Below are 18,509 nucleotides of genomic sequence, written 5' to 3' on the forward strand. Positions count from 1 at the left end.
TTTTTAAAGATTTTATTTATTTGAGAGAGAGAGAATGAGAGAGAGCACATGAGAGGGGGGAGGGTCAGAGGGAGAAGCAGACTCCCTGCTGAGCAGGGAGCCCGATGTGGGACTCGATCCAGGGACTCCAGGATCATGACCTGAGCCGAAGGCAGTCACCCAACCAACTGAGCCACCCAGGCGCCCTACAGCACAGTATTATTAACTGTATTTACCATGCTGTACCTTACATCCCCAGGACTTGTTTTATAACTGAAGTTTGTACCTTTGACCACCTTCACCCATTTCATCCACCTCCCACCCCTGCCTCTGGCAACCACCAATGTGTTGTCTGTATCTATGAGTTCATTGTTATTTCACTTACTCAGTGCCCTCAAAAAAAGGGTTTTTTTGTTGTTGTTGTTTTGCTTTTTACCATTGTATAATAAACTACGGGAGAGATCTTTTTGTCTTTATAACTTATGCACTGTTCTGTAGGATAGTTTCCCAAAGAGAGATTAATGGGTCACAATGCCTGTAATTTTAAATTTTAATAGATACTGCCAGGTGCTTTGCAGAACAACTGTAGCACCTCATAGAAATGTATGACAAGGGGCACCTGGCTTTAGAGCTCCTGCCTTCCCCTTAGGTCATGATCCCAGGGTCCTCGGATCAAGTCCCACATCAGGCTCCTTGCTCAATAGGGAACCTGCTTCTCCCTCGGCCTGCTGCTACCCCTGCTTGTGCCGTCTCTCTCTCTCTCTCAAATAGAATCTTTAAAAAATAAAAGAAATGTATGACAATGCCCTGGATTTTTGACAACATTGGAAATTATGGCTTTAAAATTTTTTCACCATTCTGTTGAGATGACATCTCATTGCTTAAATTTACATTGTTCTGACTACCATTAAGGTTGAACATCTTTTCATATATTTGTTGGGCACAACTGTTTCTCTTGTATGAAATCTCTATACATTTTTGCCCCCTTTTACCTGGGTTGTGTTAATCTTAACAATTAGCAGTTTTGCAGATGGTCTTTGTGTATTGCAGATAATAACCCTTTGTTATGAGTTGTAAATACCCCCCCACTATTCTTTGTCTTTTGACTTTGTTCATGGTTTTTTTCTTTTATGCCATTTAAATGTTTGATTTTTACATAATGAAATATGCCCATCCTTTCTTTTATGACTTCTGGGTTTCTGTCACAACCTGCCTTTTTGATATATTGATCATACAGCATGTACATTTCATTTGCAGGTAAAAGTTTCATTTGATCTGACCACTATTCAAATAAAATACCTGGATGAGGAAAATGAAGAGGTAAAGTATATGACGGTACCCATGGCCAGGTATCCAGAATAGGGATCTTATTTCTCAAGAGTGATGGTGGATTGAAAAGTTCAGACTAGTGTTTTTTTCATTGTGTAGTGGTTTTTTTCATTGTGTAGTGGTTTAAATGTACTTGATAAATTGCATGTTCTGAGCCAACAGCGGCATCTGAGATGGAGTTAAGAAATAAGGAAGCAACATTGAAGAAGGAAATTTGAGAGATAACTTTTAAAACTATATAGTGATACAGTTCAAATATCTTACAAGCTGCCATTTAGTTTATAATAATAAAAATAATGGCAAACCTTTATTGAGTGGTTACATGTCAGACTAACAACACTACTATGTATTAGGTGTTATGTTATTATCTATCTTTTACCCATAAGGAAACTGAGGCCCAGAGAGGCTAAGTTACTTGCCCAGAAGCACAAAAGCTTGGAAATAGTAGAGTAGCGGTTCATTCCCTACCTTCTGGCTCCAGAGCCCAGGCTCTTAACCACTGTATTATGTTGCCTCTTAATGTACCTGAAATATAAGGAGGATACAGGAGTTAAGCAATAAAAGTCCTTAATTATTATTCACAATTAGTTCATGATAATGGAAAAGCTGACCCCCAATCTGAGATTGTGCATCTTATCTGTGAGGCTGGTCCTAGTAACAAAAATGTTCAACTGACAGGAAGTTTATATTCACTGTTGCTTTTGTCCTTTTACAGGTATCCATCAATAGTCAAGGTGAGTTCCTGAGAGAACCTGTTCAGCCATATTTAAAAGCTTTAGTCTGTTCATGAGTGTATACACTTCCACTCAGATCTTGCTGCAATATTTATTTTAGAGTGGAATTTAGTATGCAGCAAATTGACATCTGATTCACTCAGCCATCGGCATTAGATACATAGCGGATTTTTATTTTGTAGCAGTTTTTTGTATATAGATTAGTGCGTTTGATTGGACCCTAAGGACAGCTTTAATGGAAGGTTCTCTTATATTTAAGATGGTAATCTTCTGAAAATATGCCTCCCAGTTCAACACATACAACTCCGTTCTCCTGGTGTTGCCTTTGTCCCTGACTTGGTATATATATTACTGTCAACTTACAAACATATAAAGTGGTATTCCAGAATTTAATTATAAGATGGTTGGTTGTTCAGAGCTTGGAGCACCTTTTCCCACAGGAACAATGTTCTATTTGAAGAATAGGCTCCCAGGCTAGCCCCGCCAAAGCTTATTTTAACCAGCTCTAATTTTTTTTTTTTTTTTTTTTACAAATTGAAGGTTTATGGCAACCCTGCATCACTTTTTCCAACAGCATTTGCTCACTCTGTGTCGCATTTTGACAATTCTCTCAATATTTCGAACTTTTTCATTGTTAAATTATATATATTATAATGATCTGTGATCAGTAATTATGACTTGCTAAACACCCAGATCATGGTTAGCATTTTTTAGCAATAAAGTATTTTTTTAAATTAAGGTATGTACTTTTTTTTTTTCTAGGCATAATGCTGTTACACACTTAATAGATTGCAGATAGTATAAACATAATTTTTATATTCACTGGAAAACAGAAAAATTCATTTGACTTGCTTTTTTGCGATATTCACTATTGTAGTGGTCTGGAACCAAACCTGCAGTATGTTTGAGGCCTGCCTGTATTAACAATACGCATGAACTCTCTTGAGTCCTGAGCTTCCCTAAACCTAGTATGAGGCCGCTGGGTTGAGGTTTCAGTAGCTGGAAGGCTCCAGTAGCAGAAAGGGGGGAATTTAAGAGAGAGAACTAATCTACAAGTAGTTTCTATTTACAATGGGATCGGAAGGGAGTTTGTCAGCAAAAAGGTAGCAGCTGTTCATGTATAAGGATTGTAAGCAAAAAATCCTTAAAAGTAAGGATTGGCTGTACTTAAATAGAATCTTTGGGCTGGTGAAGAAATATCACAGTATATGTTCTTTGTCTTTTTAGGAGAGTATGAAGAAGCACTTAAGGTAACGATCATTGATCATTTCATCTTATTTTCAAATAATTTTAAAACTATTTACTGACTAGGTGTGCCTGGGGGGCTCAGTCGGTTAGGCAGCTGCCATCGGCTCAGGTCATGATCCCAGGGTCCTGGGATCAGGCTCTGCATCGGGCTCCCTGCTCAGCGGGGAGCCTGCTTCTCCCTCTGCGCCTCCCCCTGCTTGTGCTATCTCCCTCTCTTGTTTGTTGTTGCAAACAAACAAACAAATAAATAAAATCTTTTTTTAAAAATTTATTAAAACTAGAACCTGAATTCCAGTAGCCATGGGCAGACATTAATGAAACACAGCAGAACAGATTTTTTTTTTTTTTTTTTTAAGATTTTATTAATTTATTTGTCAGAGAGAGAGAGAGAAAGCACAACCAGGGGGAGCAGGAGACAGAGGAAGAAGCAGGCCCCCTGCTGAGCAAGGAGCCTGATACGGGACTCGATCCTAGGACCCTGGGATCATGACCTGAGCCGAAGGCAGACGCTTAACCAACTGAGCCACCCAGGCGTCCCAGCAGAACAGATTTTTAGAGAGAATATGATGAGTAGGGCTTACCACTCAGCCAGGCAGCTCCTGATATAAAGATTCTTTTCTAGTTATTGTTTCCTCTCATTTTTGGTCTTGGTATAACCATTGTAGCATTTAAAAATACAAAGAGGGGCTCCTGGGTGACTCATTCGGTTGAGCGTCTGACTCTTGATCTCAGCTCAGGTCTTGATCTTAGGGCCATGGATTCAGGCCCCTCACTGGGCTCCACGCTGGGTGTGGAGCCTACTTAAAAAAATAATAATAACTGAAATGATGCTTTCTGGTCCACACTTTTCGTCTTCCTTTACCTTGTTTCCTATAGAATGTTATAGGATAATGCAGGAGAATTTAAGGTACAAACTATTGAGTTCACCTCTTGTTTGTCAATAATGATTTAGAGCATTCCTCAAGGTCACTTCTTTAAGGTGTGCCCAGCTGTCCCTTCATTACCACCTTTGTAATTAAGATTTTTTCTTTAAAGTTTGACTATCCTTTATGAACTTCTAATCCACGACTAAACTCTTTTCCACAATCACTTTTGGTCTAGGGAGGGAAAGGGAAGATTCTCTTTTTTTTTAAAGATTTTATTTATTCATTTGACAGAGAGAGAGAGACAGGGAGAGAGGGAGCACAAGCAGGGGGAGTGGGAGAGGGAGAGGGAGAAGCAGGCTTCCCGCTGAGCAGGGAGCCTGATGCGGGACTCGATCCCAGGACCCTGGGATCATGACCTGAGCCAAAGGCAGACGTTTAATGACTAAGCCACCCAGGCGCCCCAAGATTCTCTTTTTTTAAGTAGGCTCCATCATGGAGTGCCCATTGTGGAGCCCAAGGTAGGGCTTGAACTCAAAATCCTGAGATCAAAAGTCTGATGCTTAACTGAGCCATCCAGGTGCCCCAAGGCAAGATTGTTTCAAATTGGGAGCTGGTTTAACCCTTTCTCTTGCCTGGTCGAAATCGCCATTGTGGGTGCCACTGGATTCAACAGTTTAGCCAGTCTTCTTGGTTTTTATTCAGAAATTCTTATTTACCAGCTGTCTCTTGGTTTTGGACATTCGGGCCCCACCCTGGTTTCTCTTAGTTGAGATACTCATCTCTGAGTAATCTCATGCTTCACAATTTCCTTCTTCCCAGTTTTCATGTGGTCTTCCTATTTCCTCTTTGCCTTTTTTTTTTTTTTTGAGAGAATGTACGGGGAGCGATGGGGTGGGGCAGAGGGAGAGAGAATTTTTTTTTTTTTAAGATTTTATTCATTTGAGACACAGAGAGAGAGAGAGCATGAGCAGAGAGGCAGAGGGAGAGGGAGAAGCAGGCTCCCCGCTGAGCCAGGAGCCTGATGTGGGGCTCGATCCCAAGACCCTGGGATCCTGACCTGAGCCGAAGGCAGATGCTTAACCATCTGAGCCACTCAGGCGTCCCGAGAGAGAGAATCTTAAGCAGGCTCCACACCCAGCGGGGAGCCCAACTTGGGGCTCGATCTCATGACCCTGAGATCACAACCTGAGCCAACCAAAATCAAGAGTCGGATGCTTAACTGACTGAGCCACCTAGCTACCCCATTTCCTTTTTGCTTTTAAGCTGTTGTAACATGCTGTCCCCCACACCCTTTCACCCCTTACCAACTCCTGGCTTTTCGCTTTCCCTATTCTCAGAAGCTACGGTAGTTTCACTCAAAAAAAGCCTGTGGGCTTCAAAACTCTTCTGTCTTTCCCATAATCGCTGTTTACCTGTTTAGTCAGAAATCTCAGACTTCGGGGGATGCCTGGGTGGTTCAGTCGGTTTAGTTTCTGCCTTCGGCTCAGGTCATAATCTCAGGGTGCTGGTATCGAGCCCCACATTGATGGCTGCAGAGCAGGGTGCCTGCTTGTCCCTCTCCCTCTGCTCCTCCTCCCCCCAACACTTGTGCTCCAGTGCACATGCTCGCGCGCTCTTTCTCAACTAAAATCTTTTTTTTTTTTTTTTTAAGATTTTATTTATTTGACAGAGACACAGCGAGAGAGGGAACACAAGCAGGGGGAGTGGGAGAGGGAGAAGCAGGCTTCCCGCAGAGCAGGGGGCCCGATGCGGGGCTCAATCCTAGGATACTGGGATCATGACCTGAGCCGAAGGCAGATGCTTAACGACTGAGCCACCCAGGCACCCCTCAACTAAAATCTTTTAAAAAAAAGAAAGAAAGAAATCTCAGACCTCGGGAGTCTAGATGTTGTTTAAGCCTGCCCTGTCTCAAGAAGCAAGACTTTTTATATACATTTTTACATAGTACTTGCTATAATAAGATCCCATGTTTATATTTTGACACATTTCATTATAGTCCTTTCTTGAGCAGTTTTTTTCCACAGACTATATAGATACATTTTACTACCAGCTTCTTGGTTTATGGTCTAGAATAGGGGCTGGCAAACTAGCCAGTGGGCCGGCCATATGTTTTTATAAATAAAGTTTTATTGGAATCCAGCCATTCCTATTACATATTGTCTGTGGCTGCTTTTGTGCAGACTTGAGAAGAAACCGTATGGCCTGCAAGCCTAAAAAAAATTTTTTTTTTTTTTTTAAGATTTTATTTTTTTGACAGAAACAGCAAGAGAGGGAACATAAGCACGGGGAGTGGGAGAGGGAAAAGCAGGCTTCCCGCAGAGCAGGGAGCCCGATGCAGGGCTCGATCCCAGGACCCTCAGATCATGACCTGAGCTGGAGGCAGACACTTAACAACTGAGCCACCCAGGCGCCCCTGCACGCCTAAAATATTTATTATGTGGCCCTTTAAGAAAATTTGCTGATCCCTGATCTTAAAATAATACCTTTCAAACTTTTTGACCATAGAATGCTATTTTTAAATGGAAGCTTAAGTCTTAATATGTAAAAATAGATTAAAAAATAGTTCTTGTCACTGGGTGACAAGTGGGGAGATCTAGAAACAGATGGACTTGACCCCTAATCTCTTCTTGGACACTGGAGTACCTTCATGGAACCTCAAATGTTCCCTGAAGTAGAGTTTTCAAAATAGGATTTTTAAGAAGATGCTCTTCAAAAAGAGGTAACCACCCAAGCATGTTTTCCGAAATACTATTCTTAATGGAAAAATAAATGCTTAATTATAGGATATAACTTTAAGTTTCTTGGGTTCTGGTAGTCTGGGATTGACTTTTTTGAAAAGTTGAGGTTAAAATCCATAAGTGGGATGGGGCACCTGGGTGGCTCAGTTGGTTAAGCATCTGCCTTCAGCTCAGGTTATGATCCCAGGGTCCTGGGATCAAGCCCCACGTCAGGCTCCCTGCTCAATGGTTTGTCTGTTTCTCTCTCTCCCTCAGCCCCCTCCCTGTTCATGCTCGCTCGCTCTCTCATAAATAAATAAAAACCCAGAAGTGGGATCATACATAAAAACCCAGTTCAACAGGGGCGCCTGGGTGGCTCAGTTGGTTAAGCGACTGCCTTCGGCTCAGGTCATGATCCTGGAGTCCCGGGATCGAGTCCCGCATCGGGCTCCCTGCTGAACAGGGAGCCTGCTTCTCCCTCTGACCCTCCCCCCTCTCATGCTCTCTCTATCTCATTCTCTCTCTCAAATAAATAAATAAAATCTTTAAAAAAAAAAAAAAAAAAACCAGTTCAACAGAAAAGTAGTAACCCAGTTAATGAGAACATCTCACCTAATAAAGTGCTGTCCTAAACCTACTTTTGTGTTTTTGATAATAAAACCATTCCTAGTTAACACTTCGGGCAAAAAAACAGCAGGATGACTATTAGCATAGTATATGCCATTAGATTTAATAAAATAAAGGTAAATTCTAATATTTTCAGCATAAATCATCATACCCCTTGTGTTCAGATGTCTTTGAGATTTCATTTGGGAAAGGAGAATCACATGGTATGTCTTTATTTCATAATGTATCCTCTCAGATGGCAGTGAAGCAGGGAAACCAACTGCAGATGCAAGTCCACGAAGCCCCGCCACCAGCTGTACCAGAAAAGCGGCCAGTCGTGAGGGCAGGGAAGAAGCCACTTGCACATTATTCGTCACTGGTGAGGGTCTTAGGATCAGACATGAAGACCCCAGAGGGGCCTACAGCCCAGGTATGAAGGGAATGGACCTGTCTCTACATAGTTTTTCTAGCCTTAGGTCTCATTGTCTCTGGTGTAACATTTGAGCTGTCCATCAAAGATTTGGGAGTTACTATGACCATCTCTGCCTGACTTTCTGAAACTGGTAACTGCTTACTTCTGGAGAAGGGGCAAGAGGGTGATAATAGAGACTTTGTTTTCCTTTTGTACCTTGTCATACTCTTTGTTGGGTTTTTTTGACCATACATTTCTGTTACCTGACAAAAGAAACTTCGAAGTATTGCATTTCAGGAAAATGATTTTAAACAAGGGCGCCTGGCTGTCTCAGTTGGTAGAACATGCGACTCTTGATCTCAGGGTTGTGAGTTCGAGCCCCATGTTAGGTGTAGAGATTACTTAAAAAAAAAAAAAAAATCAAAATCTTTTTGAAAAAATAATTATCTTAAACAGGAAAAAAAAGCAACCTCCAGGATCTTGGGTTGTGTTTCCTTGCAGCGGTTTCCACTTGCTCCCCGTGACGCAGACCAGCCTCAAGACAAGCCCCCAGACTGGTTCACAAGCTACCTGGAGACAGTGAGTGTTCTCTCTGGTGTGGGTTTTAGCAGCCTATTGGCACAGGTGGAGTGTGGGAGAAATAGAAAGCTGAACTCAGATGTCTGCTGCCTCTGGTGCAGAATAAGAAGGAGTAGCTAATCATTTCCAAACTAGAGCAGTACTAGTCCAGAAAGCTCCTAACTTCTACAGGGATGTATCGGAAAAAGAGGGAGCCTCATTCTAAGGATGAGGGAAAGGAACAAGTCTCTATGCTTGAGAAGGAAGAGGTTAGAAATTTACTCATCAAAACGATTTCTTGGTATCCCCTTTGAACCAGTATACATGTGGAAAGAATAGACTTTCTTTTGCTACATCTCTGTCCATTCATTCAGTAGCTACTAACTGTTTATGATGTTCTTATACCAGAGACAGTAAGGTATCTGGTCTATTTGATATCTTCAGGCTTTTTTCCAATGTTGGAACTGAGGCTTTTTTCCCATCTTCTGTATTCTAGTTCAGAGAACAAGTGGTTAAAGAAACAGTTGAGAAACTTGAACAGAAATTACACGAGAAGCTAGTCCTCCAGAACCCATCCTTGGGTTCCTGTCCATCAGAAGTCTCAGTGCCCATTTCAGAGGAAACACTGTTTTTGCCAGAAAACCAGTTCAACTGGCATATTGCTTGCAACAGCTGCCAAAGGAGGATCATCGGTGTGCGCTACCAGTGCAGGTGAGCAGTCCCTTCGGAACGCGGAGCTGTTAGAAGACCTCTGAACAGGCCTTCCTGGCATTCTGGAGAGGTAGAGGGAAATTGGGCATACTCTATCTCTGAGCATCACACATAGATAGAAGCTCTAGATTGGAAACAAGCCATTCGTCACCCACAAGAAATACTATTTAAAAGGTAACTATTCAGATTGTTGATGTGTTTGGATATACATTTGAACTAACAGAGCCAGATAAAGTTATGTTCCCCAAAACAAAATTATATCACCAGGGATTATCTTCTCCCTGTTGTTCCATATGCCTTCATGTCTTGTTTTCTCCCATAGATTTTCCTTTGAAATGGATACATATTAAGTGCTGTTACCTTCATTTTATTAATAAGGAAACTTGAGACAGGGCATGGCCAGGTGAGATGCTCAGGTTACCACTTAGCTAGGAATATAGCCAGTATGGAAGTCTGGTCTCCTCTCTCACTACGTCTGGTACTTCCCACTTGCCATGCTTTTCCCCACAGCCTGTGCCCATCCTACAATATCTGTGAAGATTGTGAATCGGGGCCATATGCCCATGACTCCAACCACATCCTGCTGAAGTTGCGGAGACCTGTGGTGGGTTCTTCTGAAGCGTTCTCTCATCCGAGGTTCCCTGCCCCTCGTCTCCCTGCTGCTCTGGAACAAGCCAGGTAAAACCATACGTACACGGGAGGCTTGTTTTCGGATGGGCATCTTGGTTGTGGTGATGGGGCATGAATCACAGAACTGCAGTCTCCTTAGTTCTTGGGCATTTCCAGTTGATGTGTGACAATGGGGACGATGAGCCGAAGCTAATGAGACAGAAATGAGAACTGTAGAAAGAAAGTTAAGCTAGAAGCTGGCACTGATGGAGGCTACAAGTGGCTCAAAATAGCTTCAAGATTTGTTTATGAGGTTTGTTTTCTAAGACTTTTCATTTGTTACCTCACAGGCTCCAGAAACAGGTTGACAAGAATTTTCTTAAAGCAGAAAAGCAAAGGTTGCGAGCTGAGAAGAAGCAGCGAAAGGCAGAGGTCAAGGAACTCAAAAAGCAGCTGAAACTCCATAGGAAGATTCATCTGTGGAGTTCCATCCATGGACTCCAGAGCCCCAGGTCCCCTTTGGGCCGGCCCGAGAGCCTGCTGCAGTCGAACACCCTGATGTAAGCCTGGGGCCAGGACGGGCACCAAGGCTGGAGGTTCAGCCTTCCAAATTGGAACTTCAGCCAGGTTTTCTCTTACTTATCGGCAGTTCCTAACACCCAAACTCTTAAAAGTTCCCATGCTAGGGGCGCCTGGGTGGCTCAGTCAAGTTAAGCATCCAACTTTGGCTCAGGTCATGATCACAGGGTCTTGAGATCAAGCCCCGTGTCAGTCCTCCAAACTCAGTGGGGAGTTTGCTGAAGTTTCTCTCTCCCTCTCCACATACTCACTAGCATGGACACGAGCTCGCTCTCTCACTCGAATAAATAAATTTTTTTTTTTTTTTAAAGATTTTATTTATTTATTTGACAGAGAGAGAGATAGCGAGAGCAGGAACACAAGCAGGGGAGTGGGAGAGGGAGAAGCAGGCTTCCTGCCGAGCAGGGAGCCCGATGTGGGGCTCGATCCCAGGACCCTGGGATCATGACCTGAGCTGAAGGCAGACGCTTAACGACAGCCACCCAGGCGCCCTCGAATAAATAAATCTTAAAAAAAATTAAAACTTCCCATTCTCTCATCCTCGCATTCGTAAAGGGTGGTTTGGTGGTCATTGTTGACTCTTAGAGCAGCCAGTAAGGTTCCAAACTGGATGGTATGACCTCTCTTCAGTGGAGGCAGTTGGGATTTGAAGAGCCTGACTCTCTAGTTCTTTTCTTTATGGATGCTTATCCTCACCAGAGCTTTTCAGTTCGGGAGTAAGATTTGTCTTGGTGGTGTTTATTGTTGTGTTGTTTAAGATTTTATTTTAACTAACCTTTACATCCAACATGGGGCTCAAACTTAACAACCCAGAGATCAAGAGTCGCATGCTCTACAAAATGAGCCAGCCAGGTGCCCCAAATCTGTCTTTTTATTTTTATTTATTTATTTATTAAGATTTATTTATTTATGGGGCGCCTGAGTGGCTCAGTCAGTTAAGCATCTGACTTGAGCTCAGGTCATGATCTTGGCGTACTGGGATTGAGCCCCATGTCGGGCTTTGTGTTAAGCAAGGTGTCTGCTTCTCCCTCTCCATTTGCCTCCTTCCCCCACCTGCTCGTGTGCACTCGCACACTCTTTCTCTCTCTATCTCAAATAAACAAATAAAATCAATTATTTATTTGAGAGAGTGAGAGTGTGGGAGGAGGGGTGGCGGGAGAGAATCTCCAGCAGACCCCCCATGGAGCACGGAGCTCAACACGGGGCTCAATCCCACAACCCTGAGATGACCCAAGCTGAAATCGAGACTTGGATGCCCAACCAACTGAACCACCCAGGTGCCCGTCTTGTTTTTGCAAAAATTTTATTAGTATTTTTTTTTTTAAAGGTTTTATAAGTAATCTGTACCCCCACATCGGGCTCAAACCTACAACTCCTAGATCAAGAGTCGCATGCTCCACTGACTGAGCCAGCCAGGCACCTCCATCAGTATTATTTTTAAGGCAAATGGATCAGTACATTGTGTCACTCTCAACCTCTTGAACCACAGTGTTAGGTATTCAGAAGCCATCGTACCCAACACAAGTGACTGTCTGAATTTCTGTTCAGGCTCCCTTTGCAGCCCTGTGCCCCGGTTATGCCGACCCTCAGTGCAGCATTTGTGGATGAGAATTTGCCTGATGGGACTCACCTTCAACCGGGAACCAAGTTTATCAAACACTGGAGGATGAAAAATACAGGAAATGTCAAATGGAGTGGAGACACAAAGGTATTTTTTTCCCCCACGGAATGAAGATGAGGTCATTTGAAGTGACAGAAAGCTGACAAGCTTTCTTTCTCTTATCCCTGTTGTTTTCAGCTCAAGTTCATGTGGGGAAACCTAACTTTGGCTTCTACAGAAAAGAAGGATGTTTTGGTTCCCTGCCTGAAGGCCGGCCATGTGGGGGTTGTGTCTGTGGAGTTCATCGCACCAGCCTTGGAGGGAACATACACTTCCCATTGGCGTCTTTCTCACAAAGGCCAGCAGTTTGGGCCTCGGATCTGGTGCAGTATCATAGTGGATCCTTTCCCCTCCACAGAGAGCCCTGAGAACATTGAAAAGGGCATGATTCGCTCAAGCAAAGCTAATGAGCTCACCTGCCAGCAAGAGGTGAGCATTGGAAGGGGAGACTAACGCTACAACAGCCCGCTCACAGCTGGTCGTTCCTCCAGAAATCAGGAAAGGGTAGCTCCTCCCGCTAACACGCCAGTATGCTTCCATTGGGCCCATTCCTTGGGCTTTGTTTGCATGTCCTTAGGATCTTGGTGCAGGCATTCCTCAGTGCTTTTGTATCTCTTTGTAATGAAGTTTGGCCTGCACGTGGGAAGACGGGGCTGCCTGGCCTGTTGAACGGCCGGACTGATGGCTTTGCTCCTTAACACTCCTCTCTCCTGAACATCCCATGCGTGTGTTCCCTAAATACTAAGGAAGTCTTGCCCTTGTTTTTAGTTGGTGCAGTTTTTTTAAGCAACTTCCCTTTATTACTGGGGCACTTTTTTTTTTCTTTCTCTCCCCCCCCCCCCACCCAGGCGGTGGAGCACTGTTTTTTAGAGCATTTTACTGCTTAGATTTAGTTAACCAAAGTTAACATCCTGCTTTTGACAGTTGTTACTATGGTTAATCTAACTCATCATTAAAGGAAGCTAGGTGAAGGGGATAGTAAGTGAACACACTGTATTATTTTTGCAACTTTTCCGTAAGTCTAAGATCTCGAAACAAGATGCAGCAGTGTTTTGGTTTTTAGGGAGGCAACTGTCAGTTTTCCTTTTGAGTTCAGTTGAGGGCCTAAAATTTGTCCCAATGGTTTGTCTGTATAGGAAACTTTTCTTCTGGCTAAAGAAGAAATGCAGCTTGATGAAGCGACTGAGCAGACCAAAGGGACAGGAACCTGCGTCACACAGAAGACAAAACATGTTGCCAGCGAGAGGGAGCTTTATATCCCATCCGTGGACCTTCTGACTGCCCAGGTGGAAGATTGAGCACTTTGGGGGGCAAGGGACAGAAGGCAGTGGAGGAAGTCCTTCCCCTGTTGAGAAGGTGGTGTAGCCACAGGCGGTGCCCAGGGAGTTAGAGATCTGCCCACTTGGATCGAGTCAGATGCATTGAGTGGCAGGGGGATCACCTGTGGAAGCAGGCCTCTAAATGTTTCTTCTGAATCAGGAACTCAATCTTGGGCTTCCCCACAGCTTCCCTTTAGTTGCCTCTGCGTTTCTGCTTTTCGGGTTCACTTTTCACCCCCACTGCGTTTTCTCTTTCCTGCCACTTGGTTATTTGGACGTCTAGTTCCCACTTCGTTCATCTTGATTTCACTTGACTGAGGTGTGAGGCATGAATTTGAACAGAGTCCAGGAAGGTGTGGAGCTCAATGGCCTACAAGTCCCCTCAGACAAAACCTGGCTCCAACATCCACTGCAAGTAGCCTAACGTTGCCCTTTTTGTCCTCAGGACCTGCTGTCCTTTGAGCTGTTGGATATAAACATTGTCCAAGAATTGGAGAGAGTGCCCCACAATACTCCCGTGGGTAAGAATGTCATTCAACCCATGTTGTTTATTTTATTAACAGACGCAAAAGTGCTACATCGTAGACCCTGGTAGTGAGAATCTTATTCCGAGGAAATACATGGCAAGGATTTCTCCTACAGCGTGACATTAAAACTGCACCCATGGGTCCATTTTCCTCCTTTTCCCTGTTGTCTGTCAGAGTCAGCAATACATGTTTGTGCAAGGCTTCTCCACCATAAAGGGACCCTTGAGGCACCTGGCTGGCTCATTCAGTGGAACGTATGGCTCTTGGTCTTGGGTTTGTGAGTTCGAGCCTCATGTTGGGTGTAGGGATTACTTAAAATCTTTGCGGGGGGGGGGGGTCTTCATTTTTCTCTAAATGTTATGTCCTTTTATTCCTTTACATTCCTGGTTCTGTGTCTTGGCCATGGTTTCTCAGGCCAGACGACTGTGACCCTTCTTGCATTCATTGATCTGAAATACTTCCACACCTAATGGTCTGGAGAAATTCTTTACAACAGACCTTGAAGCATACCTAGATTTATTTCAGCCCTGCAGGAGGCAAGAAGCCTGTGAGCTGTTGCTTCTAGACACCATTAATGATGTGTTGCTTTTTTTTTTTTTTTGGTTGATGGTTCTTCTGTCTTCATTCTCCAGATATGACTCCCTGCATGTCTCCTCTGCCGCATGACAATCCTTTAATAGAGAAGCCAGGCTTGGGGCAGATACAGGAAGAGAGCGAAGGGGCGGGATTTAAAGTGCTTCCCGGTAAGGGGTTAAATATTTGTCAAGTATATGCATTGTCCCCTCCCGTATTACACCATTTTCACACAAACTCCCTCCTACACTTACCTTAGCATCTCAGTGGGTTTTCTGTAGCTTCTCATTTTGTGAAGTCTCCTCACCTTCACATGGGCCGACAGCAGCTGTTCCTTGGCATGGGATCCGCATGGGTACGTAACTGGAGGAAGCTCCTCAACAGCAAGTACAGACAAGGCTCGTGTCTTTCAGATCCCACAGTGTCAGTGAAGAGGAAGGCTCCGAACATTGCCTCAGTGGAGGAAGCAGAAGATGACCTGAGTGGGACCCAATTCGTGTGTGAGACTGTAATCCGATCCCTTACCTTGGATGCTGCCCCGGATCACAACCCACCTTGCAGACAGAAGTCCCTGCACAGTGAGTGTCCCCGAGTTCCCCCAGCTAGCAGGGCGCTGTTTGAATTGTGACTGCCCGACCTGAGTAGGAAGAAGGGCTCTTCGTCACTGAGAGTGGCGGTTGGGTGATCTTTGTTAGAATTTGGATCATGGTGGTTTCTGTAAACTCCACACACTGTACCTGACTGTTGTAATTATAGCCTCAGAAGCAAAGCAGCCACCATACCCCAGCTTCACCCTCTCTCAGGGGCAGAACTACAGCAGCTGCTTCTGCTGCCTGAATTCTGCACTGAGGAGTCTTCCTGTAAGTTGACTGACCTCTTCAGCAGAGACCTGCACTGGCAGCTGTAGTTGTGTCCTTTCTCCAAGGACACAGTCCAGGAAACAGTGGGCAGAAGCATGAGTACCAAACTAAGTTTCCCAAGGTTAAATTCTGCTGTAATTAATTTCCTTTATAACAGAAACTTCTAGGTGTTGGATAGGTAGAGACCATACTATGTATTTCAAGAACTATCCAAAACTTCAAATTCTAGTGCATCAAAATAATATGGGAAAATTTCTGGTGTTTATTATAATAAAATTTGACCTCTACTTTTGCTTATTTTTTTTAAAGATTTTATTTATTTATTTGTCAGGGAGAGAGAGAGAGAGCACAAGCAGGGGGAGTGGCAGGCAGAGGGAGAGGCAGAAGCAGGCTCCCCACTGAGCAGGGAGCCCGATGTGGGACTCGATCCCAGAACCCTGGGATCATGACCTGAGCCCAAGGCAGACGCTTAACAGACTGAGCCACCCAGGCGTCCCAAGACCTATACTTTTTTTTTTTTTTTTTTTAAGATTTTATTTATCTATTCATGAGAGACAGAGAGAGAGAGAGAGAGAGAAGCAGAGGGAGAAGCAGGCTCCCAAGGAGCAGGGAGCCCGATGCGGGACTCGATCCCAGGACCCTGGGATCATGACCTGAGCCGAAGGCAGATGCTTAACCATCTGAGCCACCCAGGCGCCCCCAAGACCTATACTTTTAAATACGATTTGTCTCACTTCTGTTTAAAATACACACACTCATTTCCCCCTACCCCCCAGACTTATGTACAAATGCTTAACAAAAAATGTTTACAGTAGTTATGTCTGATAGGATTATAGGTATCTCTTTTTCCCTCATCCTTGTTTTGCTGATTTTCTGCCATGACTATCCCTTACCTAGCAAAGAAAGGGAGGAAAGTAGGCATATAGTCCTGCAGTACTCACCACCTAATGTTTTCTCTTGTTATAGCACCCTTAGCTAATATATCCGTTTTGATTAGTCTTTAAGATTCATGGTGCTTCTCAGAAGCCTTGGTGTTTCTCTGTACCTCGTGAGCTTCAGTTCTTTCTGGCTTTGCCTAGGCTTCAGACTTAGAATGTGGCCGTTAGTGGTTCACGGGCAGCCCTGCCCTCTGGCCATCCCTCTCCTCTGGCTTTCATGATTGTAGCTCATGGCCCACAAGGCTTTATCAGGTAAGGGTAGCACTGGGAGTTGCTTTTAGTTTATAGCTTAAAATGGATTGCTTTCATCCTTTAGTGAAATTTGCCTCCCCTGAAGAGGGACCACTTGGAGATGAGCGGGAGGTGGTTGTCCATAGCGCCAAAGAAGCTGTTGTGGAGGAGGAAGAGGAAGAGCAGGATGAACTCAAAGATGAAGTTCAGAGTCAGTCCTCTACTTCTTCAGAGGATTACATCATCATCCTGCCTGAGTGCTTTGACACCAGTCGCCCCCTGGGCGACTCCATGTACAGCTCTGCACTCTCACAGCCAGGCCTGGAGCGAGGGGCTGAAGGTGAACCTGGGGTTGAGGCTGGGGAGAGACTCACTGGAGGGGAGAACCAGCTGCAGGAGCAGAGCATCAGCGACATCCTCATGACCTCACAGACTCTGGACACAGTACCCCTCATCCCAGAGGTGGTGGGGCCTCCACCACAGCTGTCCAGGTACTGTCCACACCCTCCTCAGCTGGGCTGTTCTTCACAGGTGGAATAGGGAGAAAACCACTCCATCTCTTTTTTTTTTTTTTTTTTTTTTGTCAGCATGGGAAGAGACTTTTTCCCATAGGAAAGTCTGAATTTAGATGAATAAAAGTTGTATTTCCTTCCCCGCTCTATGGACTCATGGGTAAAGGCAGCAAAACTCATTCTCATGTTAACCCAAATAGGAAGTTTAAACTATTATGAAAAAAATGTATTCTAAAACCAGAGAACAATTATTTTTCATTATCTACTGATCTGTGTGTGTCATTGTTCTGTCATGGTATGGCAGCTGGTGCAGCCTGGACTAGGATTTAAACCACTCTCTCAGGGAGCTAGACATTTCCCTTAACTAGTACCACTTAATGGAGCAGGGAGCGACCCAGCTCAAGCCAGTCTCTCTAGCTTGACTATGGCTAAAGAGGAAAACCAGAAGTAGAATGAGGCCTTCCTGCCTGATCCCTACATTCAGACATGAGATCTGGATCAGAAAAGGGAAGCCTTTGTAGAGAATCTGCCACAGCTGTGCCACATGTACTGTTTCTCCAGCGTCCCCACAGGTGCCTTTTCAGCTGACTTTCGATATTGTGTCTTTCTGAAAGGAGCCCTCCTTGTGCACAGCCAGATGGTTCCCCAGGAGTGGATTTACCAGTTACCATACCAGAAGTTCCTTCAGTCCCTGATCAGATCAGAGGAGGTAACGACCAGCCTGAGCTTGATGTCTTTTTCTGTGCTCCTTTCTAACGAAACCAAGCATAAATAGGCACTCTGTCTTTGTGATTCTTGGCATTATTTGGAAACCTGCCCTTGTATTTTTTCTGTGGCCCTTCCTCACATTCTCTTCTGTCCTCTAGGTTCATATTTATTAAATGAGACCTCACAGAGGTGGGCATTGTGCTGCAGTGGAAAGAACACAGGCTTTGGAGCTAGACCAGTCTAGGTTCCAGGCCTGGCTTCCCCTTTCCTCACTGTGTGACCTTGAAGTGGTTCAGCACGGTCATAAAACCTGAGGGGCTGTTTTATCGAAAATAAGGAGAATAGCACCTTGAAGTTCTTAGTAGACCTTCAAAGTCACTTCCCACTCTTAATCAAAAAAACAAAACCTGAAAGTACTTAGAAACTAATAAATGGGTATGATAGGATTATATGCTTTGTTTTTCTGATTAAATAAACAGTCACCTTGCATTGCATTCCGGACAGTTCCTCCTTATCACTTAAAAACCACCTGCAAAATTTCCCGAATATTTTAAATAAATAAATAAATAAATGCTGTGATCAGATTGCTGCTTGCCTCTCAAAACTCGCCTCACTATGAGTTAAACACTAGGCACTTGTGGATGCCGCATCTAACCAATAGCTCTTTTGCTTTTAGAGCCCAGAGGCTCATCAGGACTTGTAAACAGCAGACAGAAGAGCTATGATCACTCAAGGTAACTGGACCCTGTGCAGCCTCTTCCGTCAGAAGCAGGTGGATATCCTAGTACTGCTTCTGCTTACACAAGCTTCTCAAAGCTCATGTGCCACCTCCA

General features: G+C 44.2%; 1 protein-coding gene across 6 annotated transcripts in view; it reads left to right on the plus strand.

The window, feature by feature from the left end:
- The window catches only part of NBR1 (NBR1 autophagy cargo receptor), a 29,929-nt gene that overhangs the window by 6,030 nt on the left and 5,390 nt on the right, over positions 1–18,509 (plus strand). For 2 of the 6 annotated variants that reach the window (XM_078065785.1, XM_078065784.1), the window contains exons 3-19: positions 1,237–1,299; positions 2,024–2,042; positions 3,270–3,292; positions 7,736–7,909; positions 8,348–8,470; positions 8,946–9,160; positions 9,671–9,838; positions 10,120–10,329; positions 11,897–12,056; positions 12,147–12,437; positions 13,145–13,294; positions 13,773–13,848; positions 14,487–14,597; positions 14,841–15,005; positions 16,542–16,947; positions 17,583–17,677; positions 18,353–18,410. In XM_078065785.1, coding sequence (XP_077921911.1) covers positions 1,237–1,299; positions 2,024–2,042; positions 3,270–3,292; positions 7,736–7,909; positions 8,348–8,470; positions 8,946–9,160; positions 9,671–9,838; positions 10,120–10,329; positions 11,897–12,056; positions 12,147–12,437; positions 13,145–13,294; positions 13,773–13,848; positions 14,487–14,597; positions 14,841–15,005; positions 16,542–16,947; positions 17,583–17,677; positions 18,353–18,410 — 2,507 coding nt within the window. The remainder of the gene's footprint in view (positions 1–1,236; positions 1,300–2,023; positions 2,043–3,269; positions 3,293–7,735; positions 7,910–8,347; positions 8,471–8,945; positions 9,161–9,670; positions 9,839–10,119; positions 10,330–11,896; positions 12,057–12,146; positions 12,438–13,144; positions 13,295–13,772; positions 13,849–14,486; positions 14,598–14,840; positions 15,006–16,541; positions 16,948–17,582; positions 17,678–18,352; positions 18,411–18,509) is intronic. The other 4 variants (XM_078065787.1, XM_078065786.1, XM_036095511.2 and 1 more) reach the window with 3 other exon arrangements.

This window comes from Halichoerus grypus, chromosome 2 (assembly GCF_964656455.1).
Source record: "Halichoerus grypus chromosome 2, mHalGry1.hap1.1, whole genome shotgun sequence".
Taxonomy (NCBI): Eukaryota; Metazoa; Chordata; class Mammalia; order Carnivora; family Phocidae; genus Halichoerus; species Halichoerus grypus.